General features: G+C 37.1%; 1 protein-coding gene across 2 annotated transcripts in view; it reads right to left on the reverse strand.

Moving 5' to 3' along the window:
• Positions 1-255: 255 nt before the first annotated feature.
• Positions 256-23,711, reverse strand: part of MME (membrane metalloendopeptidase) — a 91,083-nt gene continuing 67,627 nt past the window's right edge. The window contains exons 18-23 of one of the 2 annotated variants that reach the window (XM_027092809.1): positions 18,351-18,470; positions 16,513-16,646; positions 16,105-16,170; positions 13,046-13,141; positions 12,626-12,702; positions 721-1,923 (exon numbers count right to left, since the gene is read on the reverse strand). In XM_027092809.1, coding sequence (XP_026948610.1) covers positions 1,824-1,923; positions 12,626-12,702; positions 13,046-13,141; positions 16,105-16,170; positions 16,513-16,646; positions 18,351-18,470 — 593 coding nt within the window. In that variant the 3' untranslated portion in view covers positions 721-1,823. Of the gene's footprint in view, positions 1,924-12,625; positions 12,703-13,045; positions 13,142-16,104; positions 16,171-16,512; positions 16,647-18,350; positions 18,471-23,711 lie in introns of both variants that reach the window. The other variant, XM_027092810.1, reaches the window with a different exon arrangement.

The following is a 23,711-nucleotide window of genomic DNA, read 5'->3' on the forward strand; positions in this document are numbered from 1 at the left end:
GTATAGTCACACACAACAGAACAGTGTTCAGCAATGAGAACAAAGAATCCACAATCACATGCAACAATACAGATGAATCTCACAAACGGAAAGCTGAGTGAAAGAAGCCAGACGCGAAAGAATACATGCTGAACGATTCTCTTTACATAAAAGACAAAAACAGGCAAAACTAATGGATGATATTAGAAGTCAGGACAGTAGTTGTCCTTGGAAGAGTGAAGTGATAGTTGGGAGAAGGGGCTTCTATGGCGCTAGTAATGTTCTGTTTCTCAGAAGTCCTGGTTACAGGGACATGTTCAGTGGGAGAAAGTTCATTGAGCTGTACACTTATGTTTTTAAATTTTGGTATATATGTTATATTTTAATACCATTTTAAAAAAACATGTAAATGGACATTTTTCAAGAGGCAGGAAAACCAACACTCATATTTTGGATGTTCCTTCATTTTCATGCTTTGTTAGGAAAAATAAGGATTTTGGACTCCTTTTGTAAAATATTAATCAAGTAATGAAATGAACTAAACTTGCAAACAGGACAGGAAAACAGAACATAAAAGCCTTGAGAGCTGAGTTGCTATCAGGGACTAGACCTCCCCCTCCCAGAACTCTAGGTGAGTTAGAATTTTAGAAGCAAGTCCATTGGATGTGTAGAAGCCTCTCATTTCTATCCAGAAATGCGCTTTCCAAAGCTAGATGGCTGGCACAATAAGCTTAGTGAGTAATGGGTTCACAGTTTCAATTTATTATCAAAATATTTCCATCAGATGACAAACCTGAAAAGATAAGGAGATGCAGAGCTACATAGATGCAGTTTTGCCCTTTTATCATGGCCACCTTCAGGGACAGATTAATTTTGAAAATCCTGCTTGTAAACCACAACTCTTATGTATCTTTAGACCACTGTCCAATGGCAATTTTTAACCCAAAGTTTGTGCTTAAAGCTTTTCATCAATATGATTTATAAGTTTAAAAAGTCTCAAATCTTCATCTGTACATCACTTTACAGATCTTGGTTCATAACTATTTATCTTGGTCTGAAGCTTCAATATTCAATGATTACCTATAATAACAATTCCTTAGTCATAAGTGTAGTTAATAATTAAATATAAAAATTATTATTTACACATTACTACAAATCTCTTAAAAAGACCAAGTTTTGAGAGAGAGAGAACAAGAAATTGCTTAGAAAATTGCAGGGAGCCTCAAGAATCTCATTATCAGTCAAAGCAGGTACAACAAAAAACAGTTTTAGACACTCATTTTTGCCCTAAGAGTGCTTAAAATACAATGCTCTCAGAATGAGTAACTGATGATTGGCAAAATTAGATTAAAACTACTTTAAGGCCCAAGGCCCCAATATGTATAAGAATTCTTTGGAAGAGTTTTGAAGGAGCATAAATTTTGCAAATAAAATTAAAAATAAGTACATTGGCAACATGTTTTTAACTCTCACGTCACTGCTGTGCTTTTGGTGCCAACGGAATTCTTCCACCTCTTCTTTCTCCCTTTGATTAGAAATGCCGGTCTACATCAAGAGAAAACATCAAACTGGCAGATCATATGAGAAACAGCAATGAATGGCAATATTCTCTTTAGAGATTAAGCATTATTTATACAGTGAGAAGTGATTGATTTGATAGACATTAGACCTCTCCTCCCTCCACATTTTTCCAGAGTAACCTAGCTTCATTTTTATTGCTCTCATCCCTGTGAACTACCTCCACGTAATCAGTGACCTCTCTGGTCCTTTTTCTCTCAGATAGAGTTCCCCATTTCTGTGATGTGGGCAAGTCTAGGCAAGGACTGCACCGCTTCTTCTGAAGATTACCAAACCCTGCATTTCTTTTCTGGATTCATGTACGAGTTCTTGTGGCAATGAAAGGCTTCTGAAAACTCAGGAGAGTTCTGCAAAGTCCCAATAATCCTGTGAAACAAACAAAAGTCACCATCAGCATTTGATACTCACGTCCATACCATGCAGGAGCTCTACAGAATTTTTTTTATGTAGGCCAGCTGTGTAGGTTTGGAACTTTCAGTTTAAAAGGAAATTTAAAAAGAAAACAAACAAAAAAACAACTGGTAGAATGAGCCCTTTCCTTTTCATTAACAGAATGTTTAAATGGAGAGGTAGCAAACTACAGGAGTTAAAAGCAGATTTTGAAGACAGATGGCATGGTTTGAATCCTCGTTATGAGTCGTATTTATTTAGCTTCTCTGTGCCTCAGTTTCCTTTTCAGTAAAATGCATATAATAATATTACCTGCATCTTAGGCTTGGGATGGGGAGTCAATTTATAAACACTCTGTATGTGTTTGTAAGAAAAGTGAATAATTCATATTTGGAATTGCAGTTATTTTAAGAAGAATTTGGTTAAAGAATAAAATTATGATTTCTTACTGTATCTTGAAAGGCCTCACACAATAACTTTCAATATAATAGACTTTAAATAGATATTTGATTTAATAGGGAAGATAACAATTATTTTCTTTTTTCCCAAAAGAACCCCATAGATATCAGAAACTGGATTCAGCCTGAAAGGGTTGGCAACATGTCAATTTCCTCTTAACTCTAACCCCAATAGGCAAAAACAACACTGTCCAGCCCATTACTGGCACCAAGCAGCATTTGAGGGACAGACAGGTCAGTACAGTGATGCAGAGGTGATGTTTTCCCATCAACCCTGAACCAGCTCCTTCCCTTCTCTTCCCACTGGGACCATCCCATCTCAGCCACCTTGGGCTTACTGAGCTCTCCCTACATGGTAGATGTGTGGACATGTATACATCCTAGCGTTTCTCTCCCCTCTGACCCCTTCTCCACACAGCAGTCAGAGTGAGCTTTAAAATTTGAATCAAGTTCAGTCATTCTCTTACTTAAAACCCTCCAGGGGCTTGAAGGATATTCAAACTCCTCTCCACGTCTCCAGCGTCCTTATGGCTCCAGCCTACCTCCCAGGCCTCCTCATGGTCTGTCTCTCCTCCGGTTCCTCATGAAGCTCACTACACAGATTCACTTTTCATTACGCAAACTCGCCAAGCTCTTGCCCTCTTCTGGACCTGCTGTTCCTGCCAACCACACTGCCTGCAAAGTTACTCCCTAGTGCCTACACGGCTAACTCCTTCTCAGCCTTCATGCCGCTGCTTCAACACACCTCCTCAGAGGTCTTCTTGGAATACAGTCCACGTGAGTCTCTCCCACCTGTGCTAGCCTGTCACAGCACTTATCACGATGTGCAATGATTTTTCTCTCCTTCTTTACTTCCCGACATACTCTCTACACTATAATCTCTATGAGGACAAAATACTGTGTATACCTTGTTCCCGGCTGCACCGCCAAAGACCAGCACAGTGCTTTGCTTATTGCAGGACTCCGGAAATAATGAATGAGCCCGTCACCTGGCCATGGTGATTATATGCAGAGAGTAACAGGGCATTACGAAGAAAAATACTGCTCAGTGTTTTTGGTTTATTTGCTACTGTGGACCAACCAGAGAGAGGAAGAAAGCATTTCCTTTCCCTATCTCCATTCCATGTCGAATTTCTAAAAGTTCTCCTTCCTACTGTGTCACCCATCACCACATCAGCTATTTCTCAAACCCCACTATCCTTCAGGGAGGAAAACCTTTTTGGTTGTATGTTTTTGAGGACTCCTAGAGGAGTCTTAAAGATGGAAAGGAATCTCTCTGGTATGAAGGGTTGGGGGTTGAAGTTGGGGAGGGTAGAGCAGAAGAATTTACATCTATTCGTCCACTGGCTGGAGAGGGAGAAGACTGGCCTCCCCAAGACTGAAGAGGGGCCCAGTAAAGGCAGGTTATATGAATGACAAGGACGTGCCTGTCACTGTGAGCAGGGCCCCGAGAGGACTTCTGATAGGATGGTACGTGGCTGTCGAGGAGGCTGAACGTCCAGAGGGGCAGTTCTTGCCTCCCTTGACCGTGACCAATGGAAGGAAATGGAGCCACCCGACTTCAGATAGGGCGATCAGACTGCAAGGATGTCAGCACCCATCGCAGGCTGGGAAAGGAGGTTATTCCCTAATTTCTAGGCTCATGAGATGCCTTTGGATTCCAGTATAACCCTAGAAAGGAGTACACTGAAAATGACTGAAATTAAATTTCTCACCTCTTGGCTTCGGGTGGGAGCCTAGAGTTTGAATTAATTTGATTAATAATAATAATAATATGTCATTTCTTACACCTGAAAGTTCGAACAAGTTCACTTGATACACGGTCAAAGTGATCATATATGTAAGAATATAAAGATTTTAGACGTCGGGGATTTATATTAGTACCTTTAAGGTTCTAGGCTCACAGACTCGGAGTTACAGAGGTGCTTTGATTCATTTAATCTGATCCTCTTCCTACATTAGGAAGCCCTATACACTGGCTGAGGGACAGTATTCTGGTGGTCTGACTGTTCCTCTAGCTGGGGAGCAAGCTCCCTGATGGACAGGGTAAGCATTTGAGGGTCGTTGGCTGAAAGAGCTGCTTTTTCTTTTGTTTTTTACTTTATTAACATTTTTTCAAGGGATTGTTGTCTTAGATATCACCGCATGGAGATAAGTACTTCAGTAAAAATGTCCAAACCCAAGACTTAATTCTACATTTCTCTTAAAAATATTAAAGAAATAAAAAAAACCCACAAACCTTAAAACAAGAAAGTCTTCACAAGACTCCATTGGGATTTAGCCATGCAGCAACACCCAAACTAATGCACACTCAGCCCTCTGTCTCCATTCCAGCTCCTCTCTTTCCATCCAAAAACTTCCATTTAGATAATATGATTCTGAATAATTAGGTCAACAATGTACCAAGGCTTCACTTATTTTCCTAGGACTCTAATTAGTGTTTGGTTGTTTATAACATCAAATCTTTGGATGGATGACATAATCTATTTCAAAATGTGGATACATTATTAAAGTGAATCCCTTCACTAAGAGTGGGATCATAATTCATTTTTAAATGAATTTCATGCTATATGAAAACTACGTAGTTTTTGTGTTGTGTTTATAATAACAGAATATAATAAAAGTTTTTATTGATTATTTCCTAGAGTAAGTTACTTGAAATTTTTACTTTAATATATAAAATATATACTGCTGCTGTTTTATCATACTACTGCTATTTATTCCCATGGCAAATAATCACTTGTATTGAAAATACCTAAGATATGTGGAGCTGAACATCATGTAACCAACAATGAACTTTATATCTGACTACTCCTGCTTGAATTTAACTGTTTTTTTTCTTTTTCATTACTGAATGAGCATTTTACAATTAATGAGTTCTCTGACAATCTTTTGCTACGTCTCTTAAATAAACAACTAGGCTACAAGGTTAACCAGCTTCATTCATGAGTAAACTGTCCAATTTTTATCATTAACTGATGTTCAGGATTCTTTTAAAGTAAGGTCACATTGGTCTACACATGTTCCTCTATAAATTCATGAAGAAATAAATGCCTGAATAGATTCCCAGGTATGGGCTAAAGATTAATAAGTGCTAATAGAAATTCTTCAAGGCCCACCAAAATCCACACCATTTATAAAATGTCAGAAACCAATGCTAATATTTAAGGTAAATGGAGGAAACATCAGTATTTCAAAGAGGGTTTAGCTTAGGCATACTAAATCATAGAATAATAAGGAACAAAATAGCCATATTACTTTAAAATGTCTAAATAAAAGACTAGAAAGAATATTTTTTAAAAGTATTAGATATTAAGCTGTGGAAAACATTTCTAGCATTATTAGTGGCATAGGTTCTATAAAGTGTCCTTTATTCTGACTGGAAGATGATCTCAAGCAATATAGGTATCTAAATTAGCACCATACTATTTAGGTAGCAGACATTGATATCACTTTGTCTATTTGGACTTACTTTAAAAAATTATCAGTGACTTCCCTGGTGGTGCAGTGGATAAGAATCTGCCTGCCAAGGCAGGAGACATGGGTTCGAACCCTAGTCCGGGAAGATCCCACATGCGGCAGAGCAACTAAGCCCGTGCGCCACAACTACTGAGCCTACACTCTAGAGCCCATGAGCCACAGCTACTGAGCCCTCATGACACAACTATGGAAGACCACGTGTGTACAGCTCGTGCTCCGCAACAAGAGAAGCCAGCATGATGAGAAGCCTGCACACCGCAATGAAGAACAGCCCGCGCACCGCAACGAAGAGCAGCCCCCACTCGCCACAACTAGAGAAAGCCTGCACAACTAGAGAAAGCCTGCACGTAGCAACAAAGACCCAACACAGCCAAAAATAAAAATAAATAAATAAATTTATTTATTAAAAAAAATGATCAGACCCTTATATCTTATACAGAAATATTATATCTATACACCATGATCAAGTGGGGTTTATCCCAGGAATGCAAGGATTCTTCAATATATGCAAATCAGTCAGGGATACACCATATTAACAAACTGACGGAGAAAAACCATATGATCATCTCAATAGATGCAGAAAAATCTTTCGACAAAATTCAACACCCATTTATGATAAGAACCCTCCAGAAAGTAGGCATAGAGGGAAATTACCTCAACATAATAAAGGCCGTATATGACAAACCCACAGCCAACATCATTCTCAATGGTGAAAAGCTGAAACCATTTCCACTAAGATCAGGAACAAGACAAGGTTGTCCACTCTCACCACTATTATTCAACATACTTTTGGAAGTTTTAGCCACAGCAATCAGAGAAGAAAAAGAAATAAAAGCAATACAAATCAGTAAAGAAGAAGTTAAGCTGTCACTGCTTGCAGATGACATGATATTATACATAGAGAATCCTAAAGATGCTACCAGAAAACTCCTAGAACTAATCAATGAATTTGGTGAAGTAGCAGGATACAAAATTAATGCACAGAAATCTCTGGCATTCCTATACACTAATGATGAAAAATCTGAAAGAGAAATTAAGGAAACACTCCCATTTACCACTGCAACAAAAAGAATAAAATACCTAGGAATAAGCCTACATAAGGAGACAAAAGACCTGTATGCAGAAAACTATAAGATCCTGATGAAGGAAACTAAAGATGATACAAACAGATGGAGAGATGTGCCATGTTCTTGGATTGGAAGAATCAACACTGTGAAAATGACTATACAATCCAAAGCAATCTACAGATTCAATGCAATCCCTATCAAACTACCAATGGCATTTTTCAGAGAACTAGAACAAAAAATTTCACAACTTGTATGGAAACACAAAGGACCCCAGACAGCCAAAGCAATCTTGAGGAAGAAAAACGGAGCTGGAGGAATCAGGATCCCGGACTTCAGACTATACTACAAAGCTACAGTACTCAAGACAGTATGGTACTGGCACAGAAACAGAAAGATAGATGAAGGAAACAGCATAGAAAGCCCAGAGATAAACCCACGCACTTATGGTCACCTTATTCTTGATAAAGGAGGCAAGACTATACAATGGAGAAAAGACAGTCTCTTCAATAAGTGGTGCTGGGAAAACTGGACAGCTACATGTAAAAGAATGAAATTAGAACACTCCCTAACACCATACACAAAAATAAACTCAAAATGGATTAAAGACCTAAATGTAAGGCCAGACACTATCAAACTCTTAGAGGAAAACATAGGCAGAACACTCTATGACATAAATCACAGCAAGATCCTTTTTGACCCACCTCCTAGAGAAACAGAAATAAAAACAAAAATAAACAAATGGGACCTAATGAAACTTAAAAGCTTTTGCACAGCAAAGGAAACCATAAACAAAATGAAAAGACGACCTACAGAATGGGAGAAAATATTTGCAAATGAAGCAACTGACAGAGATCTAATCTCCAAAACTTACAAGCAGCTCATGCAGCTCAATATCAAAAAAACAAACAACCCAATCCAAAAATGGGTAGAAGACCTAAACAGATATTTCTCCAAAGAAGATATACAGATCGCCAACAAACCCATGAAAGAATGCTCAACATCACTAATCATTAGAGAAATGCAAATCAAAACTACAATGAGGTATCACCTCACACCAGTCAGAATGGCCATCATCAAAAAATCTAGAAACAATAAATGCTAGAGAGGGTGTGGAGAAAAGGGAACCCTCTTGCACTGTTGGTGGGAATGTACATTGATACAGCCACTATGGAGAACAGTATGGAGGTTCCTTAGTAAACTACAAATAGAACTACCATACCACCCAGCAATCCCACTACTGGTCATATGCCCTGAGAAAACCATAATTCAAAAAGAGTCATGTGGGCTGCCCTGGTGATGCAGTGGTTGAGAATCTGCCTGCCAATGCAGGGGACACGGGTTCGAGCCCTGGTCTGGGAAGATCCCACATGCCGCGGAGCAACTGGGCCCGTGAGCCACAACTACTGAGCCTGTGCCTCTGGAGCCTGTGCTCCGCAACAAGAGAGGCCGCGATAGTGAGAGGCCCGCACACTGCGATGAAGAGTGGCCCCTACTTGCCGCAACTAGAGAAAGCCCTCGCACAGAAACGAAGACCCAACACAGCCAAAAATAAATAAATAATTAATTAATTAAGACCACATATTAAAAAAAAAAAGAGTCATGTGCCACAATGTTCATTGCAGCTCTATTTACAATAACCAGGACATGGAAGCAACCTAAGTGTCCATCAACAGATGAATGGTAAAGAAGATGTGGCACATATATACAATGGAATATTACTCAGCCATAAAAAGAAATGAAATTGAGTTATTTGTAGTGAGGTGGATGGACCTAGAGTTTGTCCTACAGAGTGAAGTAAGTCAGAAAGAGAAAAACAAATACTGTATGCTAACACATATATATGGAATTTAAAAAAATGGTTATGAGGAACCTGGGGCCGTAAAGGAATAAAGACACAGATGTAGAGAATGGACTTGAGGACGTGGGGAGGGGGAAGGGAAAGGGTAAGCTGGGATGAAGTGAGAGAGTGGCATGGACATATATACACTACCAAATGTAAAATAGCTAGCTAGTGGGAAGCAGCCGCATAGCACAGGGAGATCAGCTCGGTGCTTTGTGACCACCTAGAGGGGTGGGATAGGGAGGGTGGGAGGGAGACACAAGAGGGAGGAGATATGGGGATATATGTATATGTACAGCTGATTCACTTGTTATAAAGCAGAAACTAACACACCATTGTAAAGCAATTATACTCCAATAAAGATGTTAAAAAAAGAAATATTATATCTGAATAACTTTAGAAACACATTTATAGATCATATAGTAAATATTATCATAACAACCATTCCCTGAAGTGACTGTAGACAGCTAACAGAAGCTGGATTTCCAAAATGAAGTCATTTAAATTTCTAGAATATCATAAGGAAACGGCTTTGCTTTAAATACTAAAGTTTTAGAAGTTTATTTTAAAGTACAAAAAACTTTAGTTAGGAAGAATAAAATAATTATAGCTTAGACCTAACATGGTTTTATAGATTCAGCTTTATATAGTTTTATAGATTCTTTACAGTTATACTTTGCCTTTTGCTTTTGATACTGTGGTTATTTAAGCATAAGGTTACAAAATCGCCCTTTGTTTCAGAAATGTTTCTACAGAAACTACCATGCACAATTTTTCAATAGCAACTCAATGTCTATTAGTTTTTAAGGTTCTTTAAAAAAATGTGTTTTACTTTGTACAGCCAGGAAGCAGCCTGTTTCCAAAACTAAGTGTGACCTCAACCTTTTGCCAAGGAAATCCCTTTACATCCAGAGAAAATAATAATTTCCTTGACAAAAGGTTGGCATTCCATTTACCCTTTTAAAAAATCAACACATACTTCTCTTATTATGAATGAAAAATGGTCAAAGAGGCATCTTTTGGACCAGAACAAAGAAAATAAAAGTTACAAATAATTCTACATGTTTCTAATAAAATACTTTTTTCAATTTAAAATTGGGGGTATAAAACAATTACATATTTACCTACATGATCACTTAACCAGTGATCAGTTACTGACATTTTGAGCTATGCAGACATAAGAAATGAGGGGAAAAAAAAAAAAGCCCTTAACTGTCAGCTAACATGGAATGTTGCAAAATCCATATACTTTATTCATAGGAACTCTTATCCTGTTCGTCTCTCTCTCATGTAAAAGTAATTCAAGTACTAATTTTCAAACACATATATGTAATAGGCACTTCATATATATTAACATTAATCCTCCTAGCAGCTCTCATGATAATTTAATCCTCACTTTATATATCAAGAAATTGAGACCCAGAGGTTAAGGAATAGCTCATAAATGTCAGAGCCATTGATGGAACTCAAGGGTTTCTTACTTCAAAGCTTGCATTCATTTTTTACTATAAAGTATAATGATATGTTTTCTGAGCTAATTGGAATGGAGGAATGGCACAGTTGAATGCAGGCAATACCTTAACAAGAAAGAGAACTAGGGAAGAGACAAACAAATAGAAAAACTCTAATAAAAAAAATAAACTGAAAAGTCAAGAAAATCACCATTAATGGCTCTGTAGGGTAGGAATAAATAACTCCACATGTTATAGCTTCTGAGGCTTTCACTAACTCAATAAACAGTGAAACTATAAGTAATAGTCATAACAGAAGTCTGTGTCATCAAAAAAAGAAAACTTAGGTTTTCTTCAGGATACTGTGTTAATAAGGCAGGAAGTTAGAAAAGTTATTTTAAACAGAGAAATTTTAATCCACGGGTTAAGATAAAAATGTTAATACTCAAGAGACAAATGTTAGCTGTCAAAAATTAATGTGCCACCTCTTGTTCTCTGAGGATGCCAGATGTAGAAGGTACTATATTAATATTATTTAAATCCACCTAGGCTTTTTATGGATATATGTTTTTGTTCATGAGGATATGTAGTGCAGAGCTTTGACAAATTAGATTGTTATGGTCATTTGTGTGAGCTTATCTGTTATCCTCAGATTGTTAGATCTTAACCTCTGAAACTTTAGTAAGGAAAAAGACAACTTTAAAAAATTAAAGCTATTGAATCATTGTTGTACATCAGGAATTAACATGGTGTTGTAAGTCAATTATGCTCAAAAACAAACAAATACACTCAGAGAAAACGCTATCAGATTTGTGGTTACCAGAGGTGGGAGGTGGGGAGGAGGGGAATTGGATAAAGGTAGTCAAAAGGTACAAACTTAAGGTACAAACTTCCAGTTATAAGATAAATAAGTACCAGGGATGTAATATACATGATACATATAATTAACACTGCTGTATGTTATATATGACAGTTAAGAGAGTAAAACCTATGAGTTCTCATTACAAAGAAAAAATGTTTTTTTCATCTAATTTTGTATCTATATGAGATGATGGATGTTCAATAAAGTTATTATGGTAATCACTTCATGATGTATGCAAGTCAAACCCTTATGCTGTACCTCTTAAACTTATACAGTGCTGTATGTTAATTATCTCAATAAAACTGGAAGAAAAATTTTAAAAAGAAAAGAAAAGAAAAATTAAAACTAAAAGTTACAAAACCATAATGACAATTGATCCAGGGACTTTCGTTGCTCATTACCGAAAAAGAAGCTAATTTGTATATCCTAGCAAGACTAAATTTAGCTTGCACTATACATATAATAGGCGTACAATAATCAATTGTTGAGTGAATGAATTTTGAAAAAACTGCTAAGGCAAACACCAAATGATGATGATGATGATACTAGAACAAGCTGAGAAAATTCTTTAATTTTAAATGTGCTATTTTATTGTTTCACAATTGCATGAGTTTTTTCCCCAGGAGTGAATAGTCTGGGCAGTATGTTCATATCTATTTTAGGAAGATCTTTTAAAATTGGCCCATTAGTTTTCTTTTGTTCTCAAACTCTGTTTTCCAACAAACCTACAAAATTTTTAACTGGTTTTTCACACACTCATGCCTGAGAGGTGCTGCTGTTGATCAATGAATCAGTGATGAAGATTTTAGTGCCTGCGGAAGAGGTAGGAATTAGGAATTCAGTCCTAAAATAGATACATGGGGGTCTAGAATTTGACATTCAAATGCTGGTTGCTTGATTCTCTTTCAATCCAGTATTCTCTTAGGTTTTCTGATTTGGGATGGATTTTGGATATCTTAGAACTCAACTCTCCACTCTGCCCAGAATTTTTCTCCAGCATCCCTAGCAGATTGTTCTCTGACTTCTCCTTCATGGTACTCTCTCCTGGAGCTTTGGGGATAACTTTGCTCCGAAGTTATTAGAGGTTGAGACCTCTAATTACTGGAAAGTTTCTCTCTGTGTTGAATGGAAATCTTTCTTTGGAACAGCTACTCATTGGTTCTAGGCCTAAGCCTTTTGCAACCTCTTAGAAATGTCTCTCTAGCTTTAAATAGAGTCACTCTTCTGAGGTGACATCTTTGTTGGAATTCATCAAGCACTGGACCTAGGTCACATATATTCTGAGGATAACAGCAGTCACGGCTATGCTTGTGTAAACATGACATTTATCTTCAAGTGTTCTGTTACTCCTTTCTGAGACCCTCAAAAAGAAAAAAGAAAAAAGAAAAAAAAAAAAGAAGGAAAAAGAAAAGTACTGGATTTCCAAATTTTACAGAATCATCGAGTTAGAAAAAACCCTCCAAATTTGAAATAATGGAGCCAATATTGGAGCACCTCAACAGATATTCATAACCACGCACCTAAAATTGCCTGGACTGTGCACATCTGTTTTAATGGAGTTGACTGCATACTCTGGCCTATAGGTCCCACACCACACCTAGGGACAGAAATAGAAAAAAGAAAGCAGCATACTTAGGTTCCATCAAGGATTATTTGTTTGGGCAATCTGGAGGAAAAGCAAACTTCCTATCGCAAAAGTTAAACTGGAATTCTGCATTCCTCAACCAATTACTCTTCAAATAATGTTCAATAATAGGCAGCCAGGAACATAATTATCATTAATACGGTCTGACGGTCTGTTACACACAATGAAAGTTAGTCAATCAAATGATCTGCCACAATGGATTAAAACGAGAAAACTCAGTATGCAATATCTAACTTACTATGAAATTATAACTCAAGATGATTTTCATATCTATCAATCAAGAAAGATACAATACCTGGGCAAAATTCAAGAAGAACAGTTGTTTGTGATTTAGGTCAAGTCCAGGAAGTAATTTTTCTTCACCATGCTTTTTAACATAATTTTGATAGGCCTAGGCAGTTAATGAAAGAGAAACATGATGTTTATAATTTCTAAATTTATATATAAATCTATGCAAAGATCATGTAACCAAGTAATTAAACTTTTATATCAGAATCACCATAATAATATATTTAGTTATGGCAACCTACAAGTATTTAATGGATTAGAAAGAAAACTAGTATTTACTTACAAATGCTCTGAAAAGAACAAGATTAATGACTAACAGATGATAAAAGCCTAGCATATGTCAGATGATCAGCAAATGTTAGCTGAATGAATGGATGACTTAAATAGTGATGAAAAACTTATCTAAATGTTGTTATATAGATGGGTGAGTCTAGCCAGTTGGAAGAAAAGATTGCCAATGGAGTCTGTAATTGCTGTACTTGGCCTGGGTACTACTCTCAGCAAAAGAGACTCACACCAGACTTCATATGAGTGATTCCTGACAAAAGTCAAGGGAGTCTAGTCTCTTAACAGCCCTTAGAGGCCTAGCACCCTATGATTCTAAGAATAAGGATGTGCAATTATTACGGCCCCCTGAAGACAGGGCAAAATAGATTGAACCTCAGTCACATTAAGAAAAAGGAATTTAGATTACTTGAACATCAGGAAATTTTCTTAATTCTTAAGGATCTATAGACACTATTGAAAAATGTAGTTTTCCTCTACTAAATACACTTAAGAAAAGGATTGACAACAAACTTTCTGAGATGTGTTAGTTTCAGTTTAATACAAAGAAAGGTGATATTAGATACACAGAAGATATATTTCTTTTCTTCTTACTTGCCATCAACATAGATTTATTGAGTCTGTAATGTGCAAAGATGCTGGGGATATGGGAAAGACTTGAGCCTACTCCTCTTAGGGAGCTCATAATCTAGCAGGGAGCATTACAAGTCAAGATTTCATGTATAATAACATATTTGTACAATTGTAATTTGCTTCATGATTATAAATCTGTACTTGTTCTACATGAGGATCTCCATGCAACTACCCTTAACCCAGACTTAGGCTGAAGTTTTACAGCAGTGATTCTCAATCTGGTTGCGTATTAGAATCACCATGGAGGAAGCCCAATGCCTTCCACTTCCAGGCAAGATGGAGTGACAGGGACTGAATTTACCCTCCCACTGAAATGACCAAATGATAGACAAAATATATTAAACAATGGTTTGCATGACACTAGACATCAGGCAAAAAGGAAAGTCATCTCTGGGAGATGGTAAACAAATGGAGGAGCCTTACGATTGCCCCAGCTTTTTGACTTGAGCATTTCCAGGCCACAAAATAGAGCAGGAAACCCCAGTGGGAGCCTGGCAGACTCCTTGAGAGGGTGAGGAGAAGGTGCTGAGAATTCAGGGACACCAAGGAAAGGGTAATGAAGAGGAGAAAGCTGCAGAGAAACAGACTCTCAGAGATCAATGGCCCCTCAGGTATTCAGCTGAGTACCTGAGTATGCATGTGAGCAAACTACCCAAGGCTAGGGAAGAAACTACCGAAAAGGATTAGAGATAAAAACGTCTGGTATCACACAAGACAAGAACGAAAGATTCACACTGTAGGTCCTTGCCTCAGCAGTGAAGAATAATTATCCCTAGACTGAGCACTACCCCAGACATGCCTAACAAATTGTAAAAGCAAGATCTAAAAGGACCAAGCCATTTCTGAGGAATTTAATGGCATCCTAGAATAAAGCTCAAGAATATTTAGAGGAAAACAAAAATATCCACCACCCAAAAAAGGTAAAATGCACAACGTCTGGCATCCAGTAAAAAAATTTCCAAGTATTCAAAGAAGCAGTAATCTACCATCTCCCAGGACTTGGCTGGAACTCATTCTTTTGGAAACTTTGCAGCCAGATTAATTTCCCAAGCCTCACACTTTGATCATCCAGGGTCACTGCCAAGTCACAGGCCCCACCAGTCAACTCTCCTGCATTACTCTGATAATTCCCTCCTCCCCTCCAACCCAAACATCTCGATGGAGAACAAATAACCTTATATCCTCCCCCACTCCAATGAATATTCCATCCATCTTTATGTCAGTAGCCTGACTCTATCCTGTGGACACCTTGTCCCCTGTATCCTCTCAAGTGGACTCTGTTTTTTCTCCCACATGTGGGCCACCTCAGCATTGGGAAAACAACTCAAAATCATGCTCACTCCTTGCTGCTTCCAAGACCATTATTCCTCCACTGTTTTGTGAAAACCCCTACTTTTTCTTGTGCACATAGTATCCATTAGACCATGTTTAATCCTTGTTCAAATCATCAAATCATGGCATATTTTATGGAGGGTGCGAAGCTGGATCTCCAGTACCAAGGGCCAAACACATAGTAAAGCCCTCAGAAAGTATCGTCGAATGTTAAGAATGAAGGGAAGTCCAAATGAGATTCTAAGGGATGCTCCAAGAATACACTCCTCTGAGTCTAACGGTTTACACCATTACAAGGCCCCATGCTGGGACCATATCACTTCAGTCCCTCACTGTCATTGTAATGGACTGTAGTTTAATATTATGCCTGTGGTTTATGTTGATTATTGTTCCCAAATACTGCTTCATCTGCCATGAAACTGAGGGTCATGCTCAGTACATCAATCAATGACTCTGAAATAAACCTTTCTATATACTATCTTTTCTAAAATAACTATTTCAGAGGTTATTTCTTAGAAAAATATCGCCTCCTCTGTGGAACTTGCTTACCTCAATTCTATCATTAAAATATTCTGTGTTTCCTTTTCTCCTTGGCTTCTTCAAAGCTTAGAGACTGGTATTCAGCTCAATCATATCAACTGTATTGTCCCTTCTGGTTAGCATATTTACAATCCCCTTTCTCCTTGTGAATTTTCCATTTTCTTGTCATCCATTTATTGCTTACATTATATGTCTTTTGCAAAAGGCTTTAAATGAGTGATTAAATATGATCAATATACACTCCAATCACTAAAAGGGGAAGAAAGTATTACTCACTCTGTATGCTTGGCCAATACCACCATTATCAGCAATGTTTTCTCCTAGTGTGTTAATTCCATTGAGCTGTTAAAAAAAAAAGACACTTAAAGACCCTTAACTATGTTTGGATTGTTAAGAAAGCATCAATAGGGCTTCCCTGGTGGCGCAGTGGTTGAGAGTCCGCCTGCCAATGCAGAGGACACGGGTTCGTGCCCCGGTCCAGGAAGATCCCACATGCCGCGGAGCAACTAAGCCCGTGAGCCATGGCCGCTGGGCCTGCGTGTCCAGAGCTTGTGCTCCGCAACGGGAGAGGCCGCAACAGTGAGAGGCCCGCGTACCGCAAAAAAAAAAAAAAAAAAAAAAAGAAAGCATCAATAATTCATTTAAGATTGAATATAACTTTTCAAGAGAATGCTGATGACATACATGCTGTCCACCTGCTAGGTCCCAGGAGAAGTTTCCATACTGGTACACCATGCATTGGGATTGGTCTTTAAAATTATTTGCAGACTGTTGAGTCCACCAGTCAACGAGGTCTCCATCCTTGTTAAAGTTTCTGCCTGGAATATATATTTATTTAACTAAAATGGGAACTTATTACAATTGCAATAAGATATCTTTAATTCAAGGTGCAAGGACTGAAATACCAGTATGTGAGAGAACATTAAACTGGACAGATGATGAGATAAACTGTTCTGCTTTCTCAACCAGAATTGATGAAACCCCGGCTGCTGGGACTCTCTTTGCTGATATGCCTCAGTATTAATCCAGGTATGTCACCCACTTGGCTGTTGATGTCTCAGCCAAGGCCATCAGACAAACACTCCTGAAATCATGACTTGCTTCTGTTGGATGGTCTGTTTAATTTGATGTTTTGAGATTGTAAAGATGTCAATATTTCACTCTGGCATTCATTTCATATCTCAAACCCTTCATTAGACATTGCAGACTCATAGTTTTGCTATACTTCAAGGACAAAGAAAAAGTCACCTTTTCTCCTGGAGCTTTTTTGCTAATTTTTTTTTTTTTTTACTTTTTATTTTATATTGGAGTATAGTTGATTAACAGTGTTGTGATAGTTTCAGATGTACAGCAAAGTGATCCAGTTATACATCTATTCTTTTTCAAATTCGTTTCCTATTTAGGTTGTTACATGATATTGAGCAGAATTCCCTGTGCTATACAGTAGGTCCTTGTTGGTTACCCATTTTAATATAGCAGTGTGTACATGTCAATCCCAAACTCCCTAACTATCCCTTCCGCCCAACCCTTCCCTTTGCTAATCTTAACTACATTGATCTTTCCCCTTTTGAGCTTTAGCAGCATTTATATACGTCATATGTTTGATACTTGATTTTATTATCTTTTAAACAGTTATCTATGATGTAGTGAATAAGAAAAGGGATATAAAGACAAGCTACCTGAACCCACATCCTGGTTCCACCAATTTCCAGTTTTGTAATTTTGAGCAAGTCTTATGTGCATCTATATTTTTCTGTTTGAAAAATGGAAATAGTATTAATACCTACCTGTGAAGTTTGTTGTGTAGTTTGAGTTAACAGAAGCTTAGTTAAGTCCTTCCTGTCTCCTTTTCTTCCTCTGTCTCTCTAAAGTTGGATTAAGGCTTCATTATTTTCCCTCTACTGTTCTCTTGTTATTTTCTTTCCACTTGTGAATCGATCTTTGTTATAACTTCAACTATTACCTCTTTACATATTTTACATCCTTACTTCTATTCCTCTCAAATTTCATTTCTAAAACTATTTTGCATTTTGGGCAGCATGTAAACATTTAATTGCCTACTGTTTTCAAGGCCCTGAACTAGGTAGTAGGTGCAAGATGCAGCAAAAAATATGTCTCTGACCACAAGCAGTTAAAAGTCCTGTGGGCACCTTACTTTCTGAGTTTACATCTGATTTTTAAGACGTGGACTCTGCCCTCTAAAAGTCTAGAGAGATAAGACATAAACAATCATGAAATAAGACCAAACATTATCATTGGTGTTGACAAATATCACAGTGTTTTCTCCATGTGAATATTTCTTTTATTCTGTCAGAGTAAAAAGCACACATTGCTAACCTCACTATTAGAAAATTCTGATCTTCTTAAGCAACAATTTAAAAGGAACACTAAAAGTGTGGTGATTATTAGACCAATGATATGCTGATGAATAAATGTGTTTTTGTACTGATAAATTATAATAACTCTTAATGAGGTTTACTAGGGTATATCTCAGCCAAAGAAAAGCATCAATTGCACTTTACCATTGTCATCGAAGCCATGGGTGATTTCGTGTCCTATGACCATGCCGATGCCCCCATAGTTCAATGAGTTAGACTGCTGGGCGCTGAAGAACGGGGGCTGCAGAATGCCAGCTGGGAAGACTATGAAGAAGGAAGACAGTTAAGACTACTTGTGGTTTTATTCTGTGATGACAGGCCTGGGGTTGGCTTCTTGCCTGCTAAGCTGTTTTCCAGTATGTCAGTTTCACTTAATTGTGTACAAAAATCTTCTGTGATAGAAACAAATGCAGGTCTTTTATTGTTGATGACAGTAAAGAGTTCATCCCAGAGTGGCACCACATCTGTGATTTATAATCATAATTGACTTTGTAACATCTATTAAGATTGTTTCCCCACTGTAAGGAGTTTAGAGCGAAGGAAAATTATCATCTTCATGCAGAAGGTCTTTTCCCCAACTGCAAATATTTGGGAGAAATAGTTACTTAATAATGGAAGTATTACTTCTAATGTGTCTAACATTTTATCCATCTACAATAGCTTAGTAAATAAACAGAGCCACTCAATCGAAAGTATCCCCCAATTACACCACCCTTATTTATTTTCATCAAGGCATGTATGACTATTTATGGTTGTTTGGTCCTTCTTTTTCTTGTCTGTCCCCATGGCACCTCAAATAGCTCATTGAGAGCGCAGATTTGTTAGTACATACATGTGTTTGTTTGTTTTTGAGTCCATTTGAATTCTCAGTTCATTATCTCCAGCACCTAAAACTGGATGGTGCCTGGAACATAACAGGTGCTCAGGAAATGTGTTGAATAAATGAATAATCAATGATGATGAATGAATGAATGAATTTCCTACGGTATCCTAAAGACTTTGCAAATAAATAAACTGTAATTTTTATGTCTACCCTGACATCTGTCTTACCTTGCTAACTTTCTACACTTAGGTGTCTCACACTATTTAAATTTCATGTGTCAGACATCAAACTCATCATTTTCCCTTCGAAGCCATCACTCTGACTTTATTATTTCTGCTAATAGCATGTGAAGGGTCTCAGTCACCCAAACTGAACATTTTTCTGTCTATCTTCGATGTCTCCTTTCTTTTATGAAGTCTCATATGATCTATTTAGGAAAAGATCAGGTCATGTACCTTCTTTCCAGTAGCATCTCTTCTGTTTATCTCCTCCTATCAGTCCTACTGCCACCTTCCTAGTTCACACTCTCATTCCTTGCCTCAAGAACTTAATTTCCTAATCGGTCTTCTTACTTCCAGTCTCACCCTACTATAATCTATCCTAAATCCAACCTATCTTGTCTGCCAATAAAAGTGCCACTGTAGTCATTATTTCTCCTCTGCTAGAACACCTCTGATGGCTTATCATTGCCATGATAGACAATCTGATAATCTAATTAGATACAGCCTCTTCTTACTGGCCTTTGTCTCTATGGTCTTCTATTTCTCTGCCTCCCCCATACTCTCCCCTTCCCTCATAACGTCCATGGTTTTGTAATTGTATCTTTCATGTTCTACAATTCTAGTATCCACTGAAGCATTATGTTCTGTAATCGAAAAAAAATCATTAGTTTCAACACCTACTATGCATGCAAATCCCCGGGCCATTGCTACATGGGATATCAAGAATACAAGAGAAAGGCCCTGACCTTAAGAAATTTAAGACCTAGTTAATACAGAGTAGCAAATGTTGTTTCTTTGTCATTCAGGTGGAGTGAGTATGACATAACCTTGCAAGGTTTCAGGGATAAATATTAGATATTTACAGAGGAGACTTTAAAATACACTGGGCAATTTAAGTGCTCTCCAGATCTTTAAAAAAAATCTTGAAAGTTGCCATAACATTCAAAATTACAAAAAAAAAAATAGTTTTGTCCTTGGAGAATTTTGATGAACGTTATACCTCACGTGTAGCTGCCTGAGCTATCAACAGTGCCAAGAAATTATTTTTAGCTTGAAGTATAAAAATTATGTGCAGTACTTTATTAACTTAAAGTGAACACTATCTCCCACACTATGTACTTTGATTAAAATCCATCCATTATATAAAATGCTCTTATGAAATGTGCTATCAAGACTAAACATTAACTGTAAAGATCCTGCTGCTTTAATTATACCCTGATATGCCATTCTTCAGGCAAGTGATAAGATTTTTATGGCTCATGTTAAATACTAGTCTTCAGGTTCAACTTTGCAAATTATGATTTCTCCTTTTACTCTGTCAGCTAACTATCTATGATGAGGATTTTCCCCATTAGCCTTATCACTGTTACTAGTAGGCATCACAACTCTTGATAATAACCAACTGCTTAGTTGTGCATTTTTTATGTTCATGATTGTCTACAAGTTAGTTAATTAAATAAGTCATTGGTCCATGAAACAAAAGGCTGTTTCTACCCACCCCCAGCCCCTCACTGCCCTGGTTTATTTTTTTAAGGCTGCAAGCAATTCGACTTTAGAATCTTTGATATAAAGCTCAAGAGTGCATTCAGATAAACTCAATTTTGGTGGAAAAAATTAAACATTGTTTTTTATATCAAATGAAATAGCAATATGTTCAGAAACATTTACTCTTAATTCTCAAGTCTGAAAATAAGACTCCTAAGAATGACTAAGACAAGTTTAGAAAATTTAATTATGTCAAGGTAGTCATAGATCACCCAGACTGAGTACACTAAATAATCCATAAATTTCCTAAAATTTAAAAAAAATTTCTTGTTAATGAAAAAGGAGAATGCAGCAGTAGTAAGACTTCCCAAATGACTTGAGCATTTCCTTGGAAATGACCTGAAAGTTTAATAGGATGATTGAGTGGTGTCTGAAACTTACAGAGAAACATTTGACAAAACTTTCAAGCACAGCTTTCCTAACGGCATGAAAGATTCCTAAAGCTCCATGGAGTAACTATGAGTTATGACAAAAGTGGTGGGAATTGAATTAAACAGTAGAAATTACTAATATGAATAACTCCCTATACAATAATAAAACAAGTTATTTATCACCATAACACAAAAAGACCAATCCCATTAGAAATTGTATGTGATCTAGCTTAGGGTATTTGTGTGAAGGTGGGAGGATCATTTATGAGACATGTTATTCTATACCAATTCTAATTATGTAATGCACATCATATCAAGTTCATTAAGACAGTGCTGCAAAAGTTATATCTCTAGGTATAGATAGACACACAAATACACTTTTATCAAGAAGAAAGATACAGATCTGGATCTTCAATTGTTTTTAGTTAAGACAATCCCCACTCTGGAGATTTAAATGAATTGTTAAGGAGAAAACGTATACATGTCAAATATTTCTCCTCTTGCATGACACTTTCCCTTTCTCTGAACTGCTTTTATTAGCAGATAAGCATATGAAAAGCATATGAAAAGACGTTAGCAATTTTTCAGATTTCTTATTTCCATCATATGAATTTACCTTGAGTATCTTTAAAAGGTCTTTCTTATATATTAAGAATGTTTATCACAGCCATTTCTTGACTATTCAGAGGATATTTGTCTACTTTGTGAAATGTTAGCACACTTTTACCTTCTTTTTCCTTTTGCTGTACGCTTGTTTGGTTTGAATGTATTAAATTCAAAATGAGAACATTGCCAGGTCTTCTCAGATCAGGGAATCTCTGAGGCAGACCAATTTTGAGCCAGCCTCAGGGCTATGGGGTAATTCAAAGCCAAACTAGGCCCATCTTGACCTAAACTGGGTGGACCTGCTCTAGAGAAGAAATGAAAGGATGAACATGCCAGAATGGTCCCACAGGTCTGTATGGCTCTTCTTATGGGGATGAATCAGTGTCAGGTCTGATAGGATCCTGAGCTGGATTAAAATAAAGCAATATCTCTTAGTCTGCCCTAATGCAGAATTCAAGTCAAGGCCACCTCAATTTGCCCTGGGATTCCATTAAAAGTCAATTATCCTGTTCTGTCCAAGTCTACAGTGAACTAGATCTTACACTGACAGACCTCAAGAGGTCTTCAAAGTGAAGACTCTCCCAAGATAATGGAGCTTCTAAGAAAAGGTCTGAATGGTGTCTAGGAATACATAACAAAGATAGACTGCATGGGTTCTGAGTTGATCATTAAACAGGCTCTGATCTAGGTTTAGGTAATCATTTCACTAGCTGGGAGATATATTACCCTAGACTTCGAACTAACTGACTTTAACCCAGTACACATGCCTTAATTATTACCTATTTTTTATATAAAGACAAACTTTTCTGATCATAATTCATTTTCATCTCATGTACCAAAATAAGCTCCAGATAGACTAAAGATTTGCTCCAAAAATAAAAATCTATAAAAATACTAGAAGAAAATGTGGATGATTTCTTAATTTAACACTTCCTAGGTTTAAAAGCAATGGGGGTGGGGGGGAATTCCCTGGTGGTCCAGTGGTCAGGACTCAACAACTTTCATTGCCAAGGGCCTGGATTCAATCCCTTGTCGGGGAACTTAGATTCCACAAGCTGCGTGGCGTGGCCAAAAAAATAAATAAATAAAATAAAAATAAAATAAAGGCAACGGGGGAAAGTGTCATCAAATTTTATCTTCCCTCTTGATTCTTGACTACACTGAGAAATGAAGGGCTGGACTGAGTACACCTGGAGAAGCTGGCTGTACTGTTTGTTTAGAATACTCCCACTGAAGTACTGAATCAGTTGGTTGCCTTTCTACATACTAAAAACCCTTGGGAGAAAATGGGTCTATCTGTGAGATACTTAAGAGGGAGTTTCAAGATGTCGCAGTATTCCCAGGAAGAGAAAAAAATATATCTTTGTTATATTAAGCCATTTCATTATTCATTATATTATTCACTCATGTATTAATTTCTATGCATATTTCTGTGATACTACTACTAGGGAACATATAAAATTTTTTTGATCAGAAGTGGTTAATAAATAAAATTTCATATGGTTCAACCTAGCATAATTGACTTTTCAACTTTCTGAGCCTCTTGGAATCTTCTAGAAAAAAAGATGATAAAGAACAGGACCATCTCTACCAGTGCCAGTGTACAAAATCGACAAAAAAATTGGATTTCTGAAAATTTGGTTCTTGGAATGTTAAACCACCTAAGATGCTGACACTTAGAAAGTCCTAAAGTTAATATAACTTTATGGCGATATAAGGGACTTTAAAAAAGTATTTAAAAATAAAATAAAAGTAGTGAGAAATAAGACAAACCATTCAACTATAAATGAGAATATTGTAAAAGAAACAAAACTACTTAGTGTGATTTACACTGATTTAAATTTTGCTATTATAGTGAAAAGAGGTACATGGATGCATTTACTTTCAAGGAGGATATTCAATAAATCCGTAACTCAGCCTCGCTGTGCTTTTATGGGGA

Source organism: Aethalodelphis obliquidens, unplaced genomic scaffold, assembly GCF_003676395.1.
Source record: "Aethalodelphis obliquidens isolate GAN/ISIS:26980383/991018 unplaced genomic scaffold, ASM367639v1 scaffold81, whole genome shotgun sequence".
Classification (NCBI taxonomy): domain Eukaryota; kingdom Metazoa; phylum Chordata; class Mammalia; order Artiodactyla; family Delphinidae; genus Aethalodelphis; species Aethalodelphis obliquidens.